We start from the raw sequence: 25,021 nt of genomic DNA on the forward strand, positions 1-25,021 counted from the left end.
TTTATAGGGTTTTGTTATGGGAGAGACGGGGGAAAGAGAGAGAGAGTGTGTGTGTGTGTACGAGCCAATTAGTTAGAGAAATAGTAAGTTTTTGTACCTGGGATTAAGGGTTAATTACTTATTTGGCCTTGGCTTTTCGCAAATGGCACCGACAAATTGTGACGCCCTTCGTAATTCGCTCGCTTTTGTTTTGTAATGGGCTTAGGCTGTGGGCTACTTATGGGCCCACGGGTCAGCCATTCTGCAGCTCTGTAATTTTGCCGACATTTCTTACCCGATATTTTATCATCCATCATGGTCAAAATTCTTCTTTTAGTTTCTCTTACTGTTGAGATTTTTGTTAACTGCCTTTGTCCGTGAAATAATGGAAACGAAGTTTGTGTGTGCAAATCACTCTTTTTTTTTTTTTTTTTTTTTTTATACTAGTGAGATATTAGGTGGCTGAAAATTCGAATTCAGGACGTTGGGTGTAAAGATGAATCTTTTCAAGTCCTAATTAATTGAACTAAAACATAAATTTTTCAAAATAAGTTGCTCACATTCAGATGTTATTAGTAAACCAACTAGTACTACATTCTACTGACATTATTTTTCACTTTTAAGTACACGGTCTCAGCTTCGACTCGACCGTATGCCGTATTATATTTATGCTAAATTCGATGCCTAGTTAGTAATTAGTGGCTGACTCATTATGTGGCTTAGCTGAATTTCTTCTCTTGAGAATAGAATACCCCTTCCCTTTTAAAGTAGAATATCTTTGTATGAAAAAATAAAAAAATTGTTATTGACACTTTAAAATTTATTTCTAAAAATAAAAGGTTTAAAGTGTAAAATGAGAATTTTGAAGTGCAAATAACAAATTCCTAAATAAGTATTCTTAGTAAAATAGGTTTTTTTTTTTTTTTTTTTTTCAAACTTAGTAAAATAGTTAAAAAGATTTACATTTACACTGTAATCAAGTCTAAAGTTTGATTTCTCTGCTCCAATCTTGTTTGCATAAAAAAGAATGAGAAATGTTAAGGAAACTTTCTTATGAGTGAGATTTTTTATAGACTCTCTATAACTTCATCTTTTTGTCACAATACCAACATTATAAAATATTTTGTAAAAAATATGAAGTGGCAAAAAGTCCATAGAGAGTCCTACTTTTGAGAGAATATGAGAATTATTGTGTTATGAAATGACGTGGGGTTACATCACTTTATTCATCAATTAATGGCAAATTGGCAATTGATCAGGAGCTAAGCATTAATCAAACATTACACAACTTTAATTAATTTTGGTATGGAAATACATTGACATTAAAGTAGCCATCAAACTGTTTATCGACATTAATTATTTTTCAAGATGGTTCCTATTTTAATCTTCAAATAGTGGAGAGATTTTTTTCAAGTATCGGGTATTCAAGTGCAGAAAATAACATATTTTTTGTATTCTTCAACTTATTTTATGATACGTGAAGTGTTCGCTTAAATACCAGTCGCTTGAAAAATTTGTTTCAAATATTGACATGAACTGATGAATGAAAACTTTAGAGTAGTTGTGAGTTTTGGGACCCCTTTTTTTTATTCATTTTATTATTGATAAGGGGATGGAAGAGAGTTTGAAAGTATTAAATAATTTAAGGTTCACTTGTTCATATATAGTTAAGTGAACTAGTTTTTCTAATATACAGGGTTCACTTGAAGATCAATTAACTTATTAGTAATAATGATTAAAAGTGTTATTGATTAATGGTCATTTATTACTACTATAATGTTCTTGTTTAGTAATATTTTTTTTTCACTTCTGAGAATTTTAAATCAAACTTTCATAAATAACAAATGCAATATACAAGTATAAGAAGATATACATATACAAAGGCAGTATATATATACTGCCTCAAGATTTTACAAAATTAGAGTCAAGTTATCTTAGGCAATATCAATTCAACCACATTCTATATCACCATAGGAAAATATGAAAATCACTCATCAGATTGACCCTTGGTTTCGACTTAATTCAAAACCTGAATAATTAAGTTTGGTGGTTCATAATTTATTATTTCAAAAGTGCGATCTAACCTAACCCAGAGTCTATTTAATTCCCTTTTGTAATTATCATTTTGATCTAGAATCAACTAGTTCTTCATTTAATGATATTAACTCTTAGTCATTGATCTCTAGCTAATAAGTAACAGTGATCTGTAGGCATGGCTTTGGCTTTGGTTTTTCTCACTGATGAACAAAAATGGATGCATCAATCAGACAAAGCATGCTGAAACATCTTCTATGACGACTTGCCGTGAAAATCTGGGAAGTCGATCCTCGTCATTAATTCTTTGCTTTTCTACAAAGACATGTTGATGCACGCATGCCATATAAGTGCAAGATGTTTTTAGTACAATTAGTTCTTAATCTGGTGATATCTCTCTTTTCAACGTAAGAACAAAAAAAAATTTAGTTCTACCCCACTTTAACCGTTGATTAAAAAAAAGCATGAGATGAGTTGTAAAAGAAAAGCTTTACGTTCGAACATTCATGCAGGGATGGATCTAGAATGTTAGAACGGGGTGGACTAAAACAAAGGTCCTTAGATGTTAAAATGGTTGAAGAAGTTACATGGATGAAGATTGTTGTCGATGCAAATTTCTGCCTTCTTCAGTTTTGATGAAAATACACCTGCAAAATAATCAACATCTTTGATCAAAGACCTAAGCCTCACACGCCCACGAGGGGGGGGGGTTAGGTCAAAGGATCTTTGATGCCTAAGTTAGTTTCTCTGAGAGAGTAAAGTGTTTAGGGCTTTTTTAGGGTTGCAAAAGCTCTGAAAATTTGGTAGAATATGGGGTATTTATAGGGATAGGGCCGGCCATAGTGTTTGGAGAGATATTCACTAAATATTTCCAAGATATTAAATAGGAAATAATATCTTGAGATAATGGTGTAATTACTTACTTGATTGGAGTCAATCTTCAAATGTGAATGTATTAAAGATAGGATTTGGGTAATTAATCCTTATCTTTAATTTCTTGCCAAGGGCAAGTGAGCTGTGGGCAATCGTATTCTGCTGCTGAAACCTCCAAGGGTGTGAGCTGCGCGTGGGAGTACTTGAGAAGCTTGCCCATTTATTGAATGCAATCTTGTCTTTCTTGAATAAAAGTTCACGTATCGTCTCTAGAATTTTTGAGATTATTTTAAGCTTCACAATTGTGTTAACGAAGAAGAAAAAGACTATACCTTATTATTACATTTTTCTCCAAAATATCGGTTGAGATATAGCCCAACCCACCCAAGGATGAATCCGCCACTGATTGTTGGGTCGATTTGATAATACGTATAATATAGTTCATACGTATATCGAAATGCTAGCAACTTCACGTATGAGGTGGCTACTTGAAAGTTTTATACTTGACTGAAAAATGGATTTAAAAGGTTTTTCTAATTAAATAGAAAAGTTATATGTTTAATAGATAAACTATATGTAATGTAATGTATAGAGTACTTGATTAAGTATAAATCATGGTGTGGTTAATTATTTGTACTAATTTTGGAGTGACCTTGTTGTTGTATCCACGTCTGCATGCACATGCATTACTTTGGATTTTGTGGGCAAGATCTTAGTCGGTCCAATAAATTAGTTCCCATGCACCAGTACCAAAACGATTACTTAAGTCCAGAGCATATATTGTTCCTTACATGTGGTTTTTTGTGTCATGCATATTTTTAGCACAAAATGAGAGGAAAAAAAAGATTATAAAATGTACTATCTAGCTATAAACAAATATTTCCTAGGAAAATATATACAGTTAGAGTACTGTTGCTATATATTTGACAATATTTACTGATAACCTGTTTAATACGGATTACACGTATATAAACGATAGATTTTCACTGCTTTAAAAATGACGATTAACAAGGTAATTAGTAAATATGATACAAATAACATTATTATTGTAAATTATAAATGATATTACTACTCTAAGAACTAAGGAGAGGGAGTAAATTTTGAATCCAAAACGCAGGATGTTGAAAAGAAGATCATATATGTCCATCGAACAATTCACTACTTACTAAATAGCGCTATCCATACAAATAAAAAATAAATATTGGAATGTTTTCTGCTACCTAAATAAACTTGCGTAACACGTTTCATTACTAAATTTATACATAACAAGTAAAAATCTTTTTTCAAAAGAAGAACAATCTCGAAATATTTGAATAATGTTTTCGAAGATTTGATGTTTTTGACAACTCTCTCTTTTCAACCAGACAAAGGTCCCATTGTTTGAATTAGAATATAAAATCAAAGAAAAGGTAATTTAAATCCACACTTTAAAGCTTGCTAGATTGCGAATCCTCTCTCAAGATTTGGGTCAAAAGAAGCAAATCACATTTTTCTCGCATTTGGGAAGTTTTCATGACCAAAACTACATTTTTAAAAGGGGTAATAAAAAGGTATGACAAATTGAGCAATTAACGCTTCATCTTTCCCCCAGAAAGTAAAACCATTAGAACAAGTTGTATTCTTTACATATTTTTATTGTTTATTTATTTATTTTTGAGGCACACAAGAAAGTTTGAAGTGTATATGTTATCATTATAATGTAAAAGAAAATTAGAGGGTGACAAGGACGGATTTCGTTATCCACTGTGAAAACGAGATATTTTCTTAAAGGAGTTGATTTTCACATCATTTTAAACTTCGCACACATCTTTATTTAATTATGGTTATTCGATTACATAAATCAAATGATATAATAGACAAAATTAAACAAAGCTCTGAAGGAAGATGAAAAAAATGTGTGTTTATCAGTACCTTCACCAAGTTTGTTTTGAACAACTAGAAGTCCAAAATATATACATTTGGAGATTTATTTCCCCAAGGAAAGTAATACATTTTAAGGAAAACTAACGAAAATTCATCAAAAACTTTAGTTTTAATCAAAATGACAAAATAAAGGTGTAAGTGAATAGTACCAGAAATGACCTTTCAAATAAAAATGTTATTAACGTTAAAAATGAATAGTATTAGGAATGTTTCGTTAAGATTTCTTACATTTTATAGTATGAAATAATACATCAATAAGGACAAATTTGATTGTAACCGCTCAGTCTCAATTTCAAAAACATTTATAATTTGATTGTAACCGCTCAGTCTTAATTTTAAAAACATTTATAGTTTGAGTGGTTAAGAACTATTTGCTCGCGTAAGTTTGTTACAGTTCTATCATGTTCAGATATGAAAAATCTCCAATTTTTTCGGGAGTAATCAGGAAGATTCAAACCTACGACAGCGAAGTATGATATGTAGTTTTCTCGTCGATCGTGACCTTGACATACAGTAGTCGACTATCATGTCACAAATTTCTTTTGCTTAGAGGTTGACGCCTCACAACACTATTTTTTTGTTTATCGAACACAACACATTGGTTGATAATTAAACCGATACGCGCTCCAGTAATGAGGAACCATAAGCTTAATAAGCACGTGAAATCAGGACCTACAATTTAGGCTGAGTTTAGGTTATTGAGGAAGGTGTAATTTATATGGAACAAATTTCTTGTGATCTGGTGTTCTAATTTTAGGTAAAAAAACAAATGGTAAAATATAAGAGTTCGTTTAGATGTGTTTTTAAAATGGCTGAAGGCGTTTTTAGAGAAAATATTTTTAGGTTCCAAAAGCATAAGTGCTTTCTACCAGAAGCACAAGTTATGTGCTTCTTCCAGGAAGCACTTTAAGTGATTTTCCAGGATTTAATTGCATTTTTACTAAAGATTGGTTCCAAAAACATTTTCATCAAAAGCGTTTTCAGTTATTTTAAAAGCACATTCAAACGAGCCCTAAGTGATCAAGCTGAGAAGTTAGGTCAATCTCAAGAACTATTTTGATTATAAGGAGTTGTAAAGTGATCAAGCTAAGAAGTTAGGTCAATCTCAAGAACTATTTTGAGTTGTTGCTTTATCATATCATCAGTTTCGTCGATATCTATCACCTGCTATACATCTAAGAATGAGCATTAAGAAGTTCAACCGATCAGGAACTCGAGTGTTTGGAAGACTTCCCTGAGCACAAGCTCATTCGGCCCAATGATAGCAGGAAGTCGATTTCTCAAAGTCTCGCCCTCTGGATGTAGGATACCTCAAACTTTAGCCAAAAAAAAAAGTGAAAAAAATCATTAAAGATAGTATCCATATATATATATATATATAAAGCGAGAGCTCCAGTTTAGTAAAGTTTTTCAAGATGTCAAAAATGCTCATTTATTTCCTTCACAATCAAAACCCAAAAAATTCAAAAAAATAAGGACAAACTAGTTATTTATTAAATCAAGGCACCACAGCGTTGATGAACAGCTTCTATGTAAATTATTTTCCTCAATTTGGGTTTGAAAGCACATGCCTATAAGACCGTACCCTTGACCTAAAATCTAAAGTTTTTAATTCAGAAAATTTAGGTTTTAATCCAGAAACAACTTTTCTGCTCCAACCCTTTTGGCTTAAATTTTTTAGTCTTAGATTATAAAAGAATGAATTATGAAACTCATGAAACACTATAAAAGAATATGAAACACGTGATAGAGATGTATAAACACAAGACACATGAGCAAACACATGGTTTTGGAAGATGGTAGAAAGAAAAATTTGAAGAATTGTAGGAGAAATGTAAGTTTTGTATGGATGTTTATTGGTTGTTGATCAACCAAAAGAGCCGTTGGGCTCAATTTTATTGGCTGACAAGTGGGAAACACACCCATATGAATGGAGGCTCCACCACTAATCTTGGCGTAAATCCTGGCCTAAATCTGGTTTTTTTTTTTTTTTTTCCTTTAGATTTTAGGTTTTAGGTCTAAATTAAAACTTGGGTTTGAATGAATTAGGAGAAATAGAAGGGAAATTATAGGTTTTAGCCATGCTGGAGTTGGCCTAAGCTCAAGGTTTTTGCTAAAATCTAGGAGCCAAATAAAGAAATTACTCAAAGATGGATTATGGTGGACTCTCATAATTATGGGCCCACAAAGTTTGTGCTCCCTACCTTTACCCAAACTTGAGCCTGGTAACATGCAATTTGGGTCCCTTTTGTAACATGCAATTTGGGTCCCTTTTGTAACATGCAATTTGTGGGTCCGTTTTGTAACATGCAATTTGGGTCCCTTTTGCCTGGTAACATGCAATTTGGGTCCCTTTTGATCCTCAAGTCACATCCGCAGATACACATTATACACGCGGCAACAATCTAGTTTGCTTATAACTTGGCAATGTCCCATCAGGTACAAAATAGACAAAGAGAAGAAGGTCGAAAGTATTTCGTATCGAGAAAGATTGTTGTAAAATGTTTTTAAATAAAATATGCTATAGAGATTAAATTTAGAAATAAAATTTATAAATAAAATGAATTGTTACTAATAGAATTGAGCACGTTTATCAATACTTAAGTAATAAATCAATCATCAACTTCCATGTCATTTAGTTTATCAAATTTTTAATCACTCTAACATTAAATGAAAGTATTTTTAAAGAAAATATTTATTAAATCAAATTTTTTTTGTAAAAATGTAAATTGATCAAGGAAAATCATTTTGTTTTAGTACAACATTATATTTTACACTGAGAAGAGGGAGAGTTCGGTTAAGCCACATAATGATCAATCTAATTTGGTATTAACTTCGCTATCCATAAAATTCGAATCTAAGACCTTTTACTTACAAGTGAAGAGAAATATCATTTTGGCTAAATAATCAAAATGGTCCCTGAGAGTTGCATAACACATCACTTTGATCCCTGAGATTTCAAATCAATAGAAGTGATCCCTAAGATTGTCCATCATCTATCATTTTGGTCATTCTGTTAAAGACTTCGTTAAATGTCCCGGAGCTCTTGCTCGGAAGTTTGTGCAATTTTCAAAGCTTTGTAACTCAATCGACCAAATTCAACCCATAATATATCAAAACGAAGATAGGAAAGTGTAGAATAAGATTATACTTATTTGGAAGCCCAATGGTTTCCGGAGATGCCCGGAAAATAGCCTCAAACTTGACTGGTCCGAGGGAAAATTGGAAAACTCGTCGGAAACTAGGTAAACTTTAAACGTTCATAACTTCTTCAATACTCAACGAAATCAAGTGATTCAAAAACGAAAATCATACTTCTTAACGAGACAAAGAGAATGGTACCTTTTTTTTATGCTAAAGCTCCGTGGTTTGGCCAAAAACGGGCTTGAAAGTGGCTAACTCAAGACCAAGACAGCCATTTTTGAGCCATTTTCCTGCCAAACCACAGCCAGTTAGCCGTAAAAAATAGTACCACTATCTTTGTCTCGTTGAGAAGTATGATTTTCGTTTTTGAATCACTTGATTTCACCTTTTGAAAGGTCCAATTCACCTTCGCATGTGACACTCACGACCTAATTAGATATAAAAATTTGACAAAATTAGGTCAATGTGCAACAATTAGTAAACTAAATGAGTCAAATTGCGACAATTCAAACACGAAGAACCAAAGTGAAACTTCATGTCAAATTACATGAACTAAAATCATAACTTGGCAAAGATAAAAAGTACTTCTGGACAATTTACTTGCAAATTCTAAAGCTTCATCGTTTTTTATTGCTACGATTTCGTCGAAAAGGTTTAAAAGCAAAAACAGAATCAGGTTGTAATCTATTAAAATACTTTGATCAAGTGCAACATTTGTGTGTATGCATATCATATTATCATATACTTGAGGAGGAGACAGATGGACTATGAAGTAGGAGATTTAACACTGGATTTGCAATAATGTCATGTACAAATTGCTCAGTGGATCACAAACCTTTCTATTTTTAGCGTTTCCCTCGCTTTTCTCCGAGGATTAGGCCACAGAATGTTGCTATGAACAATAATAGGTATTTGAGAACCAGAGAGATCAACTAGGGAGTAGGAAGCCTCCCTCTCATCTAAACAGTCACAATATCTGAGATCAGGAGCATAATTCATTAATTCTGCAACAAGCAAGGGAAATATACTGTTACTAATTCATATACTTCAGACCAAAAACAAAGAGCAACTGAATTCTAATGTTTTAATGTAGAGTTGCATACTCAGAAAGTGCAGTGTCTCTTAAGATGGTTCGAGCAAGATCAACCGCTCCACTCTTTTTGTAGATGAGATGCAAATTATAAGCTGCTTCTCTTCGAAGGTCACAGTAACCCAGTTTTCGATTTTCAGCAGACTCTGGCTTTTCATGGGGAAGCTTTGGCATGGGGTAATCCTTCACTTGCATTGCAAGAACCTTGTCATAATGCCAAGCTGCCAGAGTCACAAGGCCGACCTGATGGTACGCCCTGGCTATGTTGTAAAAAGCCTCCTGGCTGAATTCAGAAAGCTGCAAATTGTTGTGGAGGAATGCTAATCCTTGTGCAACACACTGGTGCCTATTCTGAAGTCTATGTCCGAGGGATAAGTTGATTAAGGCAGTACCGACACATAGATTAATCAGGGGATGCTCCGGCAATAATTTATAAGCTTCAAGGTATTCCCTCCCAGCATCTTGATGACGGGTTTTTTTAGTAAAATGATGCCCAGAAATGAGACTGGGAGGTGCACAATCTCTGAGTTTGTCTCTCTTATTGTGTAGAAACTTGTAATGCCTTGCATACCAGTCATCTAATCTGGTAATTACCTTGTAATAGCAATTCCAGGCAGCATTGCTGTATGGATGCTGGTCCACAATGTATTTTACACAGTTAACTCCACGCTCAGGATCAGGAGTGTTGTATGCAATTTGACCTCCAAGAGACCGGAGTTCCTCTGCGACAGAAGAAGTGTTGCGAGTCACTTTCAAAAAAAGATTTATTATCTCCAATGCTTCGCAATATCTTTGCAAGGAAGCCAATGACTTACACAAATCTATTACGAGGCCATTATGCTCTTTGTCCTTGAGAAGATCTGGCAGGGGAGGTTCTTTATGTATTTCTTCCGGAGGATCATCATCTGAATCATCACTTTGCCAGTCAACTCCAGAAGCCATTGCCTCAGCTCTCTTATCTTCCTTTACTTTTGCCTTCTTCTGAAGCAACTTCTTTGCTCTTGCAGCTTTCAGCAGATCTGAAGCAGGAGCTACAGGTCTAGATCTGCACAATAGGTTCTGTTTTTGGTGATCCTCCAGGACTTTGACTCTTTCTAACAGGACAGTTTTGTCAGCCTTCTTTTCACTTTCACCTTTTGCTGAAGTGATTCGATGCTCAGTGACTCATGTACGAGATGATAGATTGTATCTACAAATTCCTTGGCCATCCACTTAGCTCGGTAAATGTTGCAAAGCTTCAGTTTCACCTTTCCATTGCACCACCACGGTTCTGATTTATCTTTTTGGGGGTCCATATAACCTCGATTTTTCGGAGGAGATCGCAACAAAATGGCTTCATCTTCCCTGGCTTCTTCAACAAGAATAGAAGCCAATGTTAATCGGGCCTCAATATCATCTTCAAGTGTCTTCAAAGCTTTGTAGAAGCACAAAATCGCCTGTACTGTCATTCAAGGACAAATGACATTGAGCGATTTTCATAATTATAAAGCCATTATTAAATTCAACATTTCCTTTCAACATCAAATAATACTTCAACGCAGAACTATGATGCCCAAGACTCATATATGACTTTGCAACTTTAGCAATCAAGTCAGCATTAGCTACACTCTTCTCAACAAGAGCGCTAAAAATACTTTCTGCCTTCTCCATATTTCCAAGGTAAGCATGGCATATTCCTGCTTTAATTATCATTGCCAGAGGCATCTCTTTTTCTGAACAGAATACCAGTTGTGCATGCTCAATATGCTGAAGGGGTTCCTTTTGTGAATTATTTTCCATAAGTATGGAAGCCAGCAGATTAACGACGCTAAGATCAGCTTCAGTTGGATGATTTCTGAGATAGTCCTCCAGAATCTGTATAGAACGCTCTTGCTGACCACATGTTTCATACATCATTGCTCCCGTCTTGAGTGCTTCAACATTATCAGGACAGGCTTGTACTATCTGTTCATACGACGCAGCAGCTTTCTGATAATCTCCAAGCTTAACATAAAGTGAAGCACGATCAAATTTCAGAATCATATTTTCAGGATCTGCTGATATTGCTCTTGAAAGGCAATAAATAGCATCATGACTGTTACCTAGTTTATTGAACCGGTCAAAAAGCAGTTCCCAAAGAGCTGGATCTCTGGGTGCTAAAAATGCAGCAATTCTGTGGCAATTCAAGGCATCCAATTCATTACCAAGATTATCATGGATAATTCCAAGTGTATGATACGAGTCAGGCAAATCTGGTGCTTTCCTTACAACTTCAGACAAGATGGGTACAGCCTCTTCAAACCGGCCAAAGGCATAGTGAAGATTAGCTTCACCAAGCATTCTATTAATCTCGGGTGTAAGTTTCTTCATTGATCCTTTTCGTCTACCTCTTTTCTTATTCTTCCTTGATCGCCTTTGCATACCATAATTCATGGCCTCCATTATTTCCTCCATGCTTGCTCCAGTAAGATCCTCCTGCCTGGCCTTCTTAGCTGAACCTTGGGGCCGGCTATCCACAAGTGCTTTTCTCTTTCTCTCAGCTAATGCCTCGTAATCTGTCCCCAGAAGTCGCTGATAAAGTTGGTCACCGTCATCTTCCACAAAATCTGAAGGATTAATCCCATCTATAAAACTCAAAACATTCTCTTCCTCATCCCCAATGTCTTCCTCCACCTCCTCATCTTCGTCATCCTCAACATCTTCTTCCATGTCTTCTTCGGGACCCACAGCACGTGCATACCGTGAAGCCTCCTCATGATCACCATCACCAGCAGCATTCTCCTCCTTATCCATCAAAATGAACAGCCAAATGAACCCTCTCGGATACCCAAACGAAGAATATCATACACCAGCAAACAACCAGCGATAACCGGAACCTGTTTTCCCAATTATTTCCACCAACATCAAAACCCTCATATTTAAAACTCCCAAATTAGGACAAATCAAATTCATAACACAAACAAATGCACAATTCAAAACGAAAAATGGATCACTCTGATTGACCCAAAACCCTAAAAACATTGCGGCAATTCACAAGAATCATACTTTAGCATTAATTAGATAAATGAAAGAATATTAGACTAATTCAAGTGCAGGAGCAGCTGAGAAACTCAAATATGGGGGAGAAAATTAGGGTTTTGGGGATTGGAGAGTTACCTTGAGCTGGGACAGGAGATTGGAAGAGGTATCAAAATCGTTCTGTAGAAATGTAGCTCGGAATCGCTAGAAATCTTTCTGATTTGGGTTCAAAGCACCTTTGAAGTGCGCGCAAGCCGGTGGCAAATATGAAATATCAAACAAATTATTTAAAAAATCGACAAAAAGGAAAATTATCCATATTAACGAGGTCAATGTTTACGAAAATTTTATGGTGCTTTAAAATATTTCATATTTTAGAATTTTTATTCGTTTATATATTTGCTATAGGGATTGATTGACTAAATTTTAATTTTAATTAATCTTTGTAGAAACAATTAAATTAATTTTTTGTTCGTAAGCATAAAATTCTGTAATCAGCCATCAAATAAAACTAAGAGGACATTCTACTCAATACTGAGGAATCCAGCCTTTGTTTTCTGTGTGTGTTAGCACTTAGCACATGTTATGAAAGTCATAAATCACAATATTTTTTCCAATGTCAAATATACTTGTGTGATCAAACACTTTGAGTTTGATTCATATAACACATATGTTAAAGAATTAGAATTGCTCTTATAGAACTCAAGTTTCGGCTCATTATAGGAATTGGATTCTTACAACATACCGAAAGTCAATTTTCCGACCCACTATGAAGGGCGTAAGTAAAGAGATCGCTCTATCCTTAAGAACAATGTATATACCCAATGGATGAGAATGTATAGGTTAGAGACATACATGCTTGTATAAAATGCTTTTTAGCTAAAATAGTCATGGAGATTGGTATAATTCCTCACTTTGGTCTCTAAAATTTGAGATGGATAGAAGTGGTCCTTGAGTTTGTCCACTATCAATCATTTTAGTCATTCTATGAAAAATTAAATAAGAATAAAATGACAAAAATACTCTCAATTTTTGTCAAATCATTTTGCCTTATTGCTTATTAAATTGAGAATATCTTTATTAATTTGACCCTTATTTAATAAAATATTTCACGGAATGATCAAAATGATTGATGGTGGATAAACCTAGGCACTACTTCTATTAATTTTAAATCTCAGAAGTCAAAGTGAGGAGTTATGCTAATCTCACGTACTGTTTTTGGCTAAAAAGTTGGAAAAATCACACAAAATGTTAACCAATAGACTAAAAAGAACTTGTATAAATAAAAATAATGGATTTATTACATATCTGAAAATTACGATGCCCCAACTTAGAGTAGATCCTTCAAATATTTCTGAAGCAATTCCAAAGCTTCTTATATCACAATAGCCAAGCCAGAACCAATAGCACCAACTTATGAAATTAACCTAAGCTATCACAGACACTGATGGAATCACAACACGAGAATAACTAAACCCCTAGCGATTTCCCTCAAGAAAAATAAATAAATAAATAAATGTATAGGATCGGTATCGAGGTCTTCTTCATGAGACACTTAAATTGCTGCTCCACCTGCAAATGTTTTCTTGTTGGGTTCAAACACGTATTTAATCAGCGATTCCTTAATCGGAAGCAGTTCAGGGAACTCTTTCTTCAGCTTTGATGCATCCATCTCATTGTTACTCCTTGCTGCAACAATAACCTTGGCTTGTTCTTCCACTGTAAAATTGGTCCACTTGAAACTGGGTTCAATGTAGTTCTTGTACATCTCCAGGATTTCATTGTGACTTACCACGCCCGGGTTTGTGAAGTTCCAGATGCCCCTCAAGTTCCTCTTGGCCATCTCAATTGAAATGGGTAGAAGCTCGTCCAAGATGGTCATGCTGTTTGGAATGTCGACCACTTTATTGTAGCGCGAGATCTTTGTGATGAAGTTGCGTGGATTGCTGAGATCAGATGATATTGGCATCCGAACTCTAAGAGTGCAAACATTGTCATACTCCTTCAGAAGCTCTTCAACCTGTTACACAAAAATGGGAAATAGAGGTATCAGTTGGGAGCTATTCTAATATTATCAGAGTATTAGATATGATAGATGGATAAAATACCATGGCTTTGGTTTTGGAATAAAATGAGCCTGCGAAATTGGGTGTGTCTTCCTCCTTGAACCCAATTCCTGATCTTGGTGGATGGGCATCATCATACTCGAAAATGCAACCAGTGGCATAATTCACCACTAGGAGGCCGTGATCTCTGCAGACATCAGCCAAGGTTAATGTACCAACAACATTGGTGCGAATTGTTTCTGGTTTATGAGATTCACACCAATCCACATTGGGTCTGCCAGTCACTCCAGCAGCATTGAAAACATGGGTTGGTTTGACACGCAGAATATCAGCCATGAGCTGTGACCGTTCCTGAAGACGCCCTCGTCCATACTCATACGATATCCCTTGCTTCTCACAAATCTTCCCAAGAAGGCCTCCGATCCACCCTGTTTTACCATAAATCAAAAACTTTAGAGATGGCTTCTCAGTAGATGGGATGTTCCTTGGAGCTGGAACGACCAGTTTGCTGTGACTAGAATCACTTGCTGACAAAGGGTAAGCGGAATCGCCAGTATCGGAACCATCAAATTGTCTTTCAATTCCAGGAACCATGAGCATTCTTGGATGCGGGAGCAGTGCCCCAGAAACATCCCCCCACCATTGGGGATTCTTGACATACCATTCCATGGTCTTCCTCAAGCCCTCCTCCCACAAAGTCCTTTCTGACCATCCCAAGCCTTTCAGCTTCGAGTCATCCAAGAAATATCTCTGATCATTGAAAGGCCTGTTCTCTACAAACTTTACATGAGTGTCTGGGTTCAGAGAAAATAGCTGGCAAATTTCCTTGGCCACATCAACCACCCTCCTCTCTTTCTTCGTCCCAATGTTGTACACATGGCCTACCTCACCCCTATGAAGAATGACTTCAAATGCCTCTGCTACATCCTCACAATAGAGATAACTTCTGACATTGGATCCATCGCCATGAATCGGGAGAGGCTTCCCTTGCATAGCCAAGAGAATGAATTTTGGAATCATCTTTTCAGGGAACTGGTTGGGGCCATAAACATTGTTTCCTCTGGTCGTTATTACAGGCAATCCATATGAACGCCCATATGCCATAACAAGCATCTCCGCTCCCGCTTTAGTTGCAGAGTAGGGGTTTGTCGGAAGAAGCTGAGAAGCCTCATGATTTCCCACCACAGCATCCTCATCTGTCTCCCCGTAGACTTCGTCCGTGCTTACATGAATAAATCTTTTGATCTGACCGGTGACTTTGCATGCTTCTAGAAGAACATGTGTACCGTAGATGTTGTTTTGGGTGAACTCAAAGCTGTTACCAAAAGAGTTGTCGACATGGGTCTGGGCTGCAAAGTGCATTATTGTATCAATGTTCTCAGTCAAAAGGATGAAGTTGACAAGATCGGCACTGCCTATGTCTCCCTTGATAAACTTAAAGTTGGGGGATGACTTTGAAGGATTAAGGTTCTTCAAATTTGAACAGTAATCAAGCTTGTCAAGGACTACAATCTTGTAGCCAGGGTAGTTCTGGATAAGCCGGTTGCAAACATGGGAAGCAATGAAGCCAGCAGCTCCAGTAAGGAGGATGTTCTTCGGTTTATACGCAGTATCCATGTCGATCCAAAAGAGTTCTGCATAATCCAGCATTGAAAGTTTGACTCAGACTCCCAAAACTTGAACTACAAGAAAGCATGCTAACGAATGCAGGAGAAACAGGGGATATATTGCCACTAACACGGAAACAAAAAGTGGAAATTCACGGACAAAACGAACTTGCAACTGAGGTTTCACGGGTTTATAACTTAATAAATTACAAATTTAATAGACCTTCATCATTCTTGACTGCATTTCAAGCGAGTTAACAACGAAAAGAAAATAAATTTTAGGTGCAAAGGCATCCATTCTCTAATCAAAACTAAAAAGGCAGATTCCACCAAATATATACAGGTAAATTTGCTGCATTATTATTTCCAGGAAAACCAAAAATACTACAAGGGTAAACTTATGTTGCTTGTAAGAGCGTCGATTCAAAACCTTGATCCGAAAAGGACTAGCAGAAATTTAGCATCCCCCTCCGCTGAGCACTTAAAAAATACAGAAGGAAGACAACTCTTACATCTGATCAGATATTTAATATCTATCAAACGAACTAAAACCGCCTAATTAAGATAATGGCAGAGTTACTGTCAAAGAAAAAAAACCGCAGGGATTAAGAAGGCAACAAGAAACTCTCATGAATAATTAAAACGACCATACAAATAGCTTCTTTTAACGGATTCCTGTCTTGATTTTCAAAGAGAAACAAGCATTTCGTTTTTCGAAATCAATTTTCCAACGAAGCAACCAGACACCCCCCCTCCCCCCAACAACCAACAATGCGAAGTGCAATCTACTCGGATCATGAAAAAAGTAGCACAAAACCGACCCAGATCGTACCCAACTAAAAAATCAGAATCTGCCAAAAACCCAACATTTGTAAAGCAAACAAATAACAACCCACATTGAATTTACTACCGTTAACCCAATAAAACACGCTTAAATTCGAATTACTTTATGCATAAAATAGGAGATCTGGGTCTACATTGAGGGAGTTTTTCCTTGATTAACAGCTATCGACCCGTGATTAAGTAAATTAAACTAGTTTAATTACAGAAAAAATGGAAAGATTGAAGCTTTATTGACTTACAATTCTGGGTTGGACTGGATCTTGAGTTTAATTCGCAGCCTTTTGTCTGTGCGCTGGATTTAAGACAGACTGAAGAAGAAAGAAGAGAAAAGACTAGAAAAAAAGTGAGAAGGAGATGAGAGTGCGTGTGAAAGCATGGGGTATTTATAAATACGCATCATAATAATTGATAGTAGTATTTGTTTACACATTTTGTTTGTATGAACATATTTTTTTTAAAAATGAAAAGGACAGATGGAGAAGGAGATGAGAGTGCGTGTGAGGAGGGAAGGTAAAGCATGGGGTATTTATAAATACGCATCACAATAATTGATACTAGTATTTGCCTACACATTTTGTTTATATGAACACATTTTTTTTAGAAAATGAGAAGGACAGAGGGGGAGAGAGAGAGAATGTGGGGCGAAGTGGAAGGTTTTTGTTTTTGGTTTTTTTTTTTTAATATTAAAGGTATTTTAACATCACCTATAGGTGAGATTTCAATAAAAAACAATAAAATTTGAATATGTAAAATTACATTATTGCTCATCATTTTTTTATGTGATAGAAGACTAATTTGTCTTTTCATCATCTTTTGGTTGACAAAGAGAATTTTATTAATTAATAGAGATTTTGCATTTACAACAATCTTTGTTCTTTTTTCTTTGGTTAATTATTTTTCAGACCCTTTTTAAAAGAGATTTTAAAATGATCCACGAAGTTTTAATTATTTTATATTGCATAAGGTTTTTTAACATCATACAAATTTATGCAGTTAGGTCATTTTGATCGTCTCATCTTTTTATTTTCATTAAATTGACGTCAAGTGTAGAAATTTTAATGGACTAACTTGTAAGTCACATTTCATTACATGGGCAAAAGATTAAAAAAAAATTAAAAATTAAAAAAACCCCTCCATATCGAGCTTTAGAATATCTTGAATTGATGCCTTGTCTTCCAGACTGATAACTAACCGCACATTTTGGTACATAATGTGCAATTGCGTCTTGTATGTCAATCCACATGTGCCACATCATTAATTAAAAATGAAAGATTAAACGTACAAAAAAACCGCAAATATAAATTGATACAATTTAAAAAATTTAAGGTACGATGTGATAAAACTAAAACTTGAAACACGTTCTAAAAAATTTTATTTTTATTTTTATTTTTTGTTTATGGGAATGTTTGTTGGGTTTTGTGGAAGGAGGCAGGTAGGATTTGGAATTTTGTACGGTTGAGCAGTGGTAATTATGTATTAATAAACTTACTAATCATGTTAATCAACTATGGTCAAATCAAAGGGGACCACTGAATTTGATGAGATTTGACATCTCTGTGTAAACCCGACAGCAAGGGGAGTTGTTGTGATCGACGATGTAGATCTATGTGAAATCTTCCTATGTGAAAACTCCTCCCACCAACAAATTAGACTGATTATTATCATTTAGTATTACGATCTAAAAATATTATTATTTATTTGTTAGCGTAAGATTTTATATTCAATTATTATTAATTTATTATGGAGTAAACCTATTCTTCTTAACTTAATATAAATAATATCATTTGTTTAAAAAAAAAAAAATTTAGACTCATCATTTAGTAGTTGTAGTCTACGCCAATAAAATTTGAGATATGCGTCTCATACTTTTTTATATAATGATGTATAGTGTTGACGTGACAAAGAATTCTATTTAAAAAAAAAAAAAATTCTCTGAAACATTTCTAATCAAATTTACCAGCAATCAATTACGAGACGATTGTTACTACGGCTGCATCATAAAGTAAAAAATTATATATATATATATATATATATTATATATATTATATCATTACTTTGAGGAAGTTCCACGGAGGTGAAAATCTGGAGGTGGATTTTTCTGCCACGTCGTATAGTGTTGAGTGGTGGAAGTCATCATCCAATTATTGGGACATGGTAAAAAGAAGAAAAACTTAGCTACAACAAAAATTCTACCCCTCTTGTTTCTTAACAACGAGAGTTACGAATCCGAAACAGGTAAGTTTTTGTATGATATGAAGGGACTAACCAAAGATTTTTTTTCTAGTATGAATTCGTTCGAATGGCAATACTAAGATTTTTAGTTGTTGAATTCTTAACTATTAAGTTCCTTGTTTCATATTTGGTCATTATTTACATGATTCATGTTATAGGATGGTGAATCATATAATTTTTTCCAAAACAAGGGACAACTTTGGTAAAAACTCGAAAACTTAGATCTCAAACCAAAACTGGATTATCCCATAGAATAAATGCGCTCACATTTTTTTCCCTTTTTTTTTTTCTTTTTCGACAATGAATTCTGAAAAGAAATTTAAGTTAAAGTTTGAGATCACTGGAGATGCTCTTACCGTTCTCCCTTTAATAAATTGCAACATATGTCTCAATTATAAAACATCAAACAATAGAACACACCTAATAAACATCCATATATGTCATATTGTTGTGAATGCTAACATAAATCAATCACATCGGCAAAGGTTTGCATTTTTCTTGTGTGCCTTATATTAATTTTTACATGACAATGTTTCGGAGGATCACATGCTGCATTACAAGCAGAAATGTTAAGTTTGTGCTCTCATGAATGTCTTTTTCCTTTTTGAATTCAGAAAGCAAAGCTCTGCCCATCCAAGTACGTTTGTTTTAATGCTTTGTACATAATTTAAGGGGTAAATCTCAGGTTACTATCCTCAAGTTCGTGATTTTTAACATTTGGAGATAGAATTCTATGTTTTTGGTTAATAATGTTTTAATTTTATTCTTTTCATAAAGAGGAATATATATACTTATACAATCTCCAACAAAGCAGGAAATAAGTATCCCAAATCTACAGGAATACCAATTACATAATTTCATACCCAAAATAACTCTACATTCCTTAATCCCCAAGGTTGACTCACGCAACACTCCCCCTCAAGTTGGCGCGTAGATATCACCTAGGCCCAACTTGTCAAATGAGTCCTGAAACACTCTAATTGTCACTGCATGAGTTAATACGTCTGCTAACTGGTCTTCAGATCTTACGTAGGGAATATCAATTAACTTAACATCCAACTTCTCTTTGATAAAATGTCTGTCCACCTCAACATGCTTCGTACGATCATGCTGAACTGGATTATTAGCTATCTTTCTCGCAGCCTGATTATCACAATATAATAGCATAGCCCCACGAGGTTTGAACCCAATTTCTATAAGAAGAATTCTCAGCCATAATAACTCGCAAATCCCATGTGCCATACCATGGTATTCGGCCTCTGCTGTGGACCTAGCAACCACATTTTGTTTCTTGCTCCTCCAAGTCACAAGATTTCCTCCAACAAATATAAAGTATCATGATGTAGAGCGCCTATCAGTGATGTTCCCAACCCAATCAGCATCAGTGTATCCTTTTACCTCCAAATGTCCATGTTTCCTGAAAATCAATCCTTTACCAGGTGCACCTTTCAAATAACTTAATATTCTCATCACCGCATCCATGTAATCCTCACTAGGAGAGTGCATAAACTGACTTACTACACTAACAGCATATGCAATATCTGGTTTTGTGAGAGACAAGTAAATCAACCTTCATACTAACCTCTAGTATCTTTCCCTGTTCACTAGAACTTGGTCCGAGTAGATCGCCAAATTGATGATTTTGAACTATAGGTATTTCTGTTGGTTTACATGCCAACATCTTTGTCTCAGACAATAGATCTATAACATGCTTATGTTAAGATAAGTAAATACCACCACGGGAACGAGCAACTTCAATTCCCAAGAAGTACTTCAAACCTCCTAGATCTTTCATCTCAAACTCTGAAGAGAGATACACATGTAGTCTCTCTATCTCTTCTGTATCATCATTGGTAACCACCATATCATCCACATATATTATCAACAAGGTGACTTTACCTCCCCTACGTTTGATAAACAAAGTGTGATCCGCATTTCCTTGTTGGTAACCATATCTTTTCATTGCATCAGTGAATCTTCCAAACCAAGCCCTTGACGATGTTTGAGTCCATAAAGAGCCTTTCACAGTCTACATACTTTGCCTGCTTCATTTTGCACTTCATACCCAGGTGGGAGCTCCATGTACACTTCTTCCTCCAAGTCTCCATGTAGAAACACATTTTTTACATCAAATTGTTTCAGCAGCTAATCAAAGTTAACAGCTAAAGATAAAAGAACTCTTATGGTATTCATCTTTGCAATAGGAGCAAATGTCTCCTGATAATCTACTCCGAAAGTCTGTGTGTACCCCTTAGCAACCAACCTTGCCTTGAATCTATCAATTGTTTTATCCGCTTTGTGTTTGATGGTGAATACCTATTTGCATCCCACTAGTCTATTTCCTTGTGATAGTGACTCCATGCTCCAAGTTTTATTTTTCTGTAAGGCCTTCATTTCAACCTCAATTGCTTTTGTCCATCTAGGATCCTGCAGAGCTTCTTCCACTTTTGTTGGAATTTTAATTCCTTCCATTGTATTTACCAAGGCTTGGTACTTGGAAAACAGTTGATGCGTAGAGACATACTTTGTAATTGCATATCTAACCTTTTTCTTTCGGAGAATACCTGTCAAGAGGTTTTCCATGATTTTGTCTAGGAGGCAGTATGTAAGTACTTTCAATATTAGTCAAATTATGAGCTCCATTGGATTGAGATGAACTTACCTCGTGGATATCCTCGAGCACAAGGACGGGTACCACTAGAGAAGGGTTATTTCTTGAAATGCTTGGGTTGTCAGAACTTTGGGTTGAAGGACATAACTCGCTGCTGCACTGCTCTTTGGGATGTGACGACATATTTTGGTTGTTGGGCTGAGAAATGCCCATAGGCCTATCTTTTGGTCCTCCCATTTCCCAGTTCTGCTAGCCCAAATTGGGCTCAATTGTCTACTGGACTTATGATCACTTAAACCCAGATTGGGCTTAACTGTGCCCCTCGGCTTATGACCACTCAAATCTGGACTAGGCTCAACTATTCTGCTAGGCTCACTATCACGCAAACCTATTGCTCCTGGACACACGGGTTGCTTAATTGGAAGATCAATCCAACTATAATCTTCATGTGTCATCTCCCTCTGAAGATTATAGGAGGGTTGTTCAATGAGGAAAACATCTTGTGCTCGGAAAAAGTAACATCCATGGTGATGTACATATGCTTGGTTTGAGGGTGATAACACCAGTACCCTTTTTGCTGGCCATTAAATCCCAGAAAAATACATCGAATTGCACAAGGATCCAACTTACTGTGCTAATTTTTGTGAAGGTGCATATAGGCCACACAACCAAAAATACATAGGGACAAATGAAGGGCAAATGGTAACGTCACATGATCAGCAAAAACTTCCATATGAGTGCGAAAATGATGCACCCAAGTAGGCATTCGGTTCATTAGATAAACAAAGTATTTTACGGGATCCGCCCACTAGAAGTGAGGTGCGTGTGCACCGATGAGTAGTGCTCGAGTGGTTTCCAAAATATGTCTATTTTTTCGTTCTGCAACACCATTTTGTTGTGGGGTTTGTGGGCAAGTAGTCTCATGAAGAATGCCATGCTCCTAGAAAAAATGAAAAAGTTCGGCATTGAGATATTCCCTGCCATTATCTGACCTGAGAACTTTGAGGGGAAGAGAGTATTGATTTTTAACCATGCGGAAAAACTATTGAAAAATATGTCCCACATCACTTTTATGTTTCATAGTATAAAGCCATGTCATTCTGGTGCAGTCATCCACAAAGATAACAAACCAACGAATCCCGTGATTAGTAGCTATCGGAGAAGGACCCTACACATCAGAGTGGACTAACTCAAAAGGAATTGTTCTTTTATTGAAACTCACATGATAAGAAGGACGGTGAGTTTTTGCAAGAACGCAATCATTACACTGAAAATCAGAGTTTGAAATGCCATAAAATAAAGGCGGAAGCAATTTTTTCAAATAACCATAAGATACATGCCCTAATCAACGATGCCATTACCAGATTACCTTATTCTTGTTCGGGTGACTACTGCGCACTTGATTTACTCTGCTTGCCGACACACCATCCACATAATATAACCCTCTCCTCTTAGTACCACGCCCAATTATCGCTAGAGTCTAGATATTCTGAAGTAGGCAAAATGTGGGAAACATTAACACAACACAATCTAATTGCTCAGTAACTTGACCAACATAAAGTATATGATTGGACAATGATGGAGCAAGTAGTGTGTTGTGAATAGACAAAGATGGAGTAAGGGAAATAAAGCCTGCTCCCATTATAGGAGCAACATCACCGTTAGCAGTAACGACATTCTCTTTAGATGGTGAAGTCATGTGATAAAATAATAATGCATCATAAGTCATATAGTCTGTAGCTCCAGAGTCAATTATCCAACCAGTGTCTCTTTTGGTGGAAGTAATTAAAACAATACCGATTTTACCTGATTCGCCCAAGATGTCATCCATCGAAATTTGATTGATTAAGGATAAAAGTGGACTGGTCCCGTCGTCTGTGGATGCTGCCTCTGGAGCCTGGTTTGGAAATTAGGCAGCTGGCGTTTGGTTGTACAAATCGGGCCCAGGCTGACTTGTTGCGATAACCGTAACCCCCTGCCCCAATTAACTTTCTCACATTGGGCTTTGGGCCCATTTTGACCTCCTGCTGCATTAGGCGTTTTTCTTAGTCCAGCAGCTGCCACTCGGACTTGTCCCATCTTTTTGTTTTCACGAGCCTTTAGCTCATTCTTCCTTTCCCAGTACCATTCTGGGTAGCTATGAATTTCAAACCAGGTTTCTTCAGTGTGTCTCATTCCATTACAATGATTGCAATGGAGTTTGTCTTTATCAATATCTTCCTGCGTGCGGAATGACCGAGAGTTTCTATTTGACGGTGGACGAGAACTAGGCGCCTTGGTGACCATAGACATTAAGGGCCATACTATTGTAGTCTTTGTTCCCATTATAGTGGCTTGCCTCTGAGATTCATGTCGTACCAAATTGACACATTCTTCTATTCCAGGAACATGCTTCATCCTTAGAATTTCACTCCGAACTTGGGCGAAACCACTATCCAACCCAACAAGAAAATCATACACCCTATCCTTTGCAAGTTCATCTTTACGAGTTTTCAAGTCTGCTCCACACACCATGTGAATGGGACATCTCTTGTCAAGGTCCTGCCATACACCCTTTAGTTCGGTAAAATACAGATTAATTGGACGGCCGTCTTGCCTTGTCCGTGTAGCTTTGCACCGGAGTTCATAGTACTGTGACTCGTCAGAACCATCATAAAACATTTGGGTGACATTTTCCCAGATATCTTTGACCGTGGGCAAGTCTATAAAGAGACTACGTAATTGTGGTTCCATGGTTTTTAGCAACAACCATCTCACACTGGCATCTTTCGTAGACCATTTCGCATATCTTGGATCATCTTCATCAACCGCCAGGATTTTTCCCGTTAGATAACCTTGCTTGCCGAGACCTGAAGCATGAACCTCCATCATCTTTAATTAAACCTTGAAGTTCGAGTCGCTTAACCGAACCCCGAATGGAATGGCGTTGACGTTGGATGACTCACCTTGGACAGACACGGTTTGCATAGGGATTATATCGCCAGGTTTTAGTTCTACCATTACACGGACAGGTTCTGTAGGTTGTTCTGATGTTTGTCATAGCTTTGTTGATTCCAAAGGCTATAGATTTAGGTTTATGGGTTCAAGGTTTGATGAACACCAGAGTTTGACGGCTATGGTTTTTTATTGAGATGAGACAGGTAGAAAGATGCTTTGGTACCAAGATAGAATTCTATGTTTTTGGTTAATAATGTTCTAATTTTATTATTCTTATAAAGAGGAATATATATACTTATACAATCTCTAACAAATTAGGAAATAAGTATCCCAAATCTACAGGAATACTAATTACATAATTTCATACCTAAAATAACTCTACATTCCCTTAATCCCCAAGGTTGACTCACGCAACATTTGACACATAAAGTTTTTTTTGTCCCAGAGTCATACCTAAAGTGTTAATTTTTGGACAGTCTCATACATCCGTTAGTATGACTGTTAAGTCTCCCGTTAATTGATGACGTAGTGCCCATGTGGACAATGATTGGGCACCACGTGTCATTAAGGGGTCCACATGGAATTCAAAATTCAAAAAAAAAAAAAAAAAAAAACCTAAATCCCTTTTGTCTTCCCTAAAATCCTCACCTGTGCCTACCCCCTATCACCGACCCCTTCTCCCACC

At 36.1% G+C, this 25,021-nt stretch overlaps 4 protein-coding genes across 5 annotated transcripts; all 4 read right to left on the minus strand.

Annotated features, from left to right (window-relative positions):
- Window positions 1–8,636: 8,636 nt before the first annotated feature.
- Window positions 8,637–9,985, minus strand: LOC137708742 (uncharacterized). 2 transcript variants are annotated; one of them, XM_068447890.1, is made up of 2 exons: window positions 9,057–9,985; window positions 8,637–8,929 (listed from the first exon to the last, which is right to left on the minus strand). In XM_068447890.1, the coding sequence occupies exons 1-2, from the start codon at window positions 9,983–9,985 to the stop codon at window positions 8,773–8,775; spliced, it is 1,086 nt and encodes a 361-aa protein (XP_068303991.1). In that variant the 3' UTR covers window positions 8,637–8,772. The 2 variants fall into 2 exon arrangements, with proteins under 2 accessions (XP_068303991.1, XP_068303992.1); XM_068447891.1 differs by having other exon boundaries at window positions 8,797–8,957.
- A 433-nt stretch (window positions 9,986–10,418) lies between these two features.
- LOC137708741 (uncharacterized) lies at window positions 10,419–12,292 on the minus strand. The gene is made up of 2 exons (XM_068447889.1): window positions 12,179–12,292; window positions 10,419–11,898 (listed from the first exon to the last, which is right to left on the minus strand). Exon 2 carries the CDS (start codon window positions 11,813–11,815, stop codon window positions 10,442–10,444), a length of 1,374 nt encoding a protein of 457 aa, XP_068303990.1. The 5' UTR covers window positions 11,816–11,898; window positions 12,179–12,292; the 3' UTR covers window positions 10,419–10,441.
- Window positions 12,293–13,301: 1,009 nt separating this feature from the next.
- Window positions 13,302–16,920, minus strand: LOC137707954 (trifunctional UDP-glucose 4,6-dehydratase/UDP-4-keto-6-deoxy-D-glucose 3,5-epimerase/UDP-4-keto-L-rhamnose-reductase RHM1-like). Its single transcript, XM_068446905.1, has 3 exons — window positions 16,796–16,920; window positions 14,149–15,740; window positions 13,302–14,060 (listed from the first exon to the last, which is right to left on the minus strand). The coding sequence occupies exons 2-3, from the start codon at window positions 15,721–15,723 to the stop codon at window positions 13,596–13,598; spliced, it is 2,040 nt and encodes a 679-aa protein (XP_068303006.1). The 5' UTR covers window positions 15,724–15,740; window positions 16,796–16,920; the 3' UTR covers window positions 13,302–13,595.
- Window positions 16,921–23,244: 6,324 nt separating this feature from the next.
- LOC137709084 (uncharacterized) lies at window positions 23,245–24,399 on the minus strand. The gene is made up of 2 exons (XM_068448226.1): window positions 24,345–24,399; window positions 23,245–24,248 (listed from the first exon to the last, which is right to left on the minus strand). The coding sequence occupies exons 1-2, from the start codon at window positions 24,397–24,399 to the stop codon at window positions 23,245–23,247; spliced, it is 1,059 nt and encodes a 352-aa protein (XP_068304327.1).
- Window positions 24,400–25,021: the final 622 nt, after the last annotated feature.

Source organism: Pyrus communis, chromosome 11, assembly GCF_963583255.1.
Source record: "Pyrus communis chromosome 11, drPyrComm1.1, whole genome shotgun sequence".
Classification (NCBI taxonomy): domain Eukaryota; kingdom Viridiplantae; phylum Streptophyta; class Magnoliopsida; order Rosales; family Rosaceae; genus Pyrus; species Pyrus communis.

Bases quoted from the DNA above. Each gene is read 5' to 3' on its own strand.
- LOC137709084 (XM_068448226.1), bottom strand. From the start codon at position 24,399: ATGGTAGAACTAAAACCTGGCGATATAATCCCTATGCAAACCGTGTCT. The intron at 24,249-24,344 runs GTGAGTCATCCA...TTCATGCTTCAG, and splicing joins GCAAACCGTGTCTGTCCAAG to GTCTCGGCAAGCAAGGTTAT.
- LOC137708742 (XM_068447890.1), bottom strand. From the start codon at position 9,985: ATGGCTTCTGGAGTTGACTGGCAAAGTGATGATTCAGATGATGATCCT. The intron at 8,930-9,056 runs GTATGCAACTCT...TCCTGATCTCAG, and splicing joins AGAGACACTGCACTTTCTGA to ATATTGTGACTGTTTAGATG.
- LOC137708741 (XM_068447889.1), bottom strand. From the start codon at position 11,815: ATGGATAAGGAGGAGAATGCTGCTGGTGATGGTGATCATGAGGAGGCT.
- LOC137707954 (XM_068446905.1), bottom strand. From the start codon at position 15,723: ATGGATACTGCGTATAAACCGAAGAACATCCTCCTTACTGGAGCTGCT. The intron at 14,061-14,148 runs GTATTTTATCCA...TTTGTGTAACAG, and splicing joins ATTCCAAAACCAAAGCCATG to GTTGAAGAGCTTCTGAAGGA.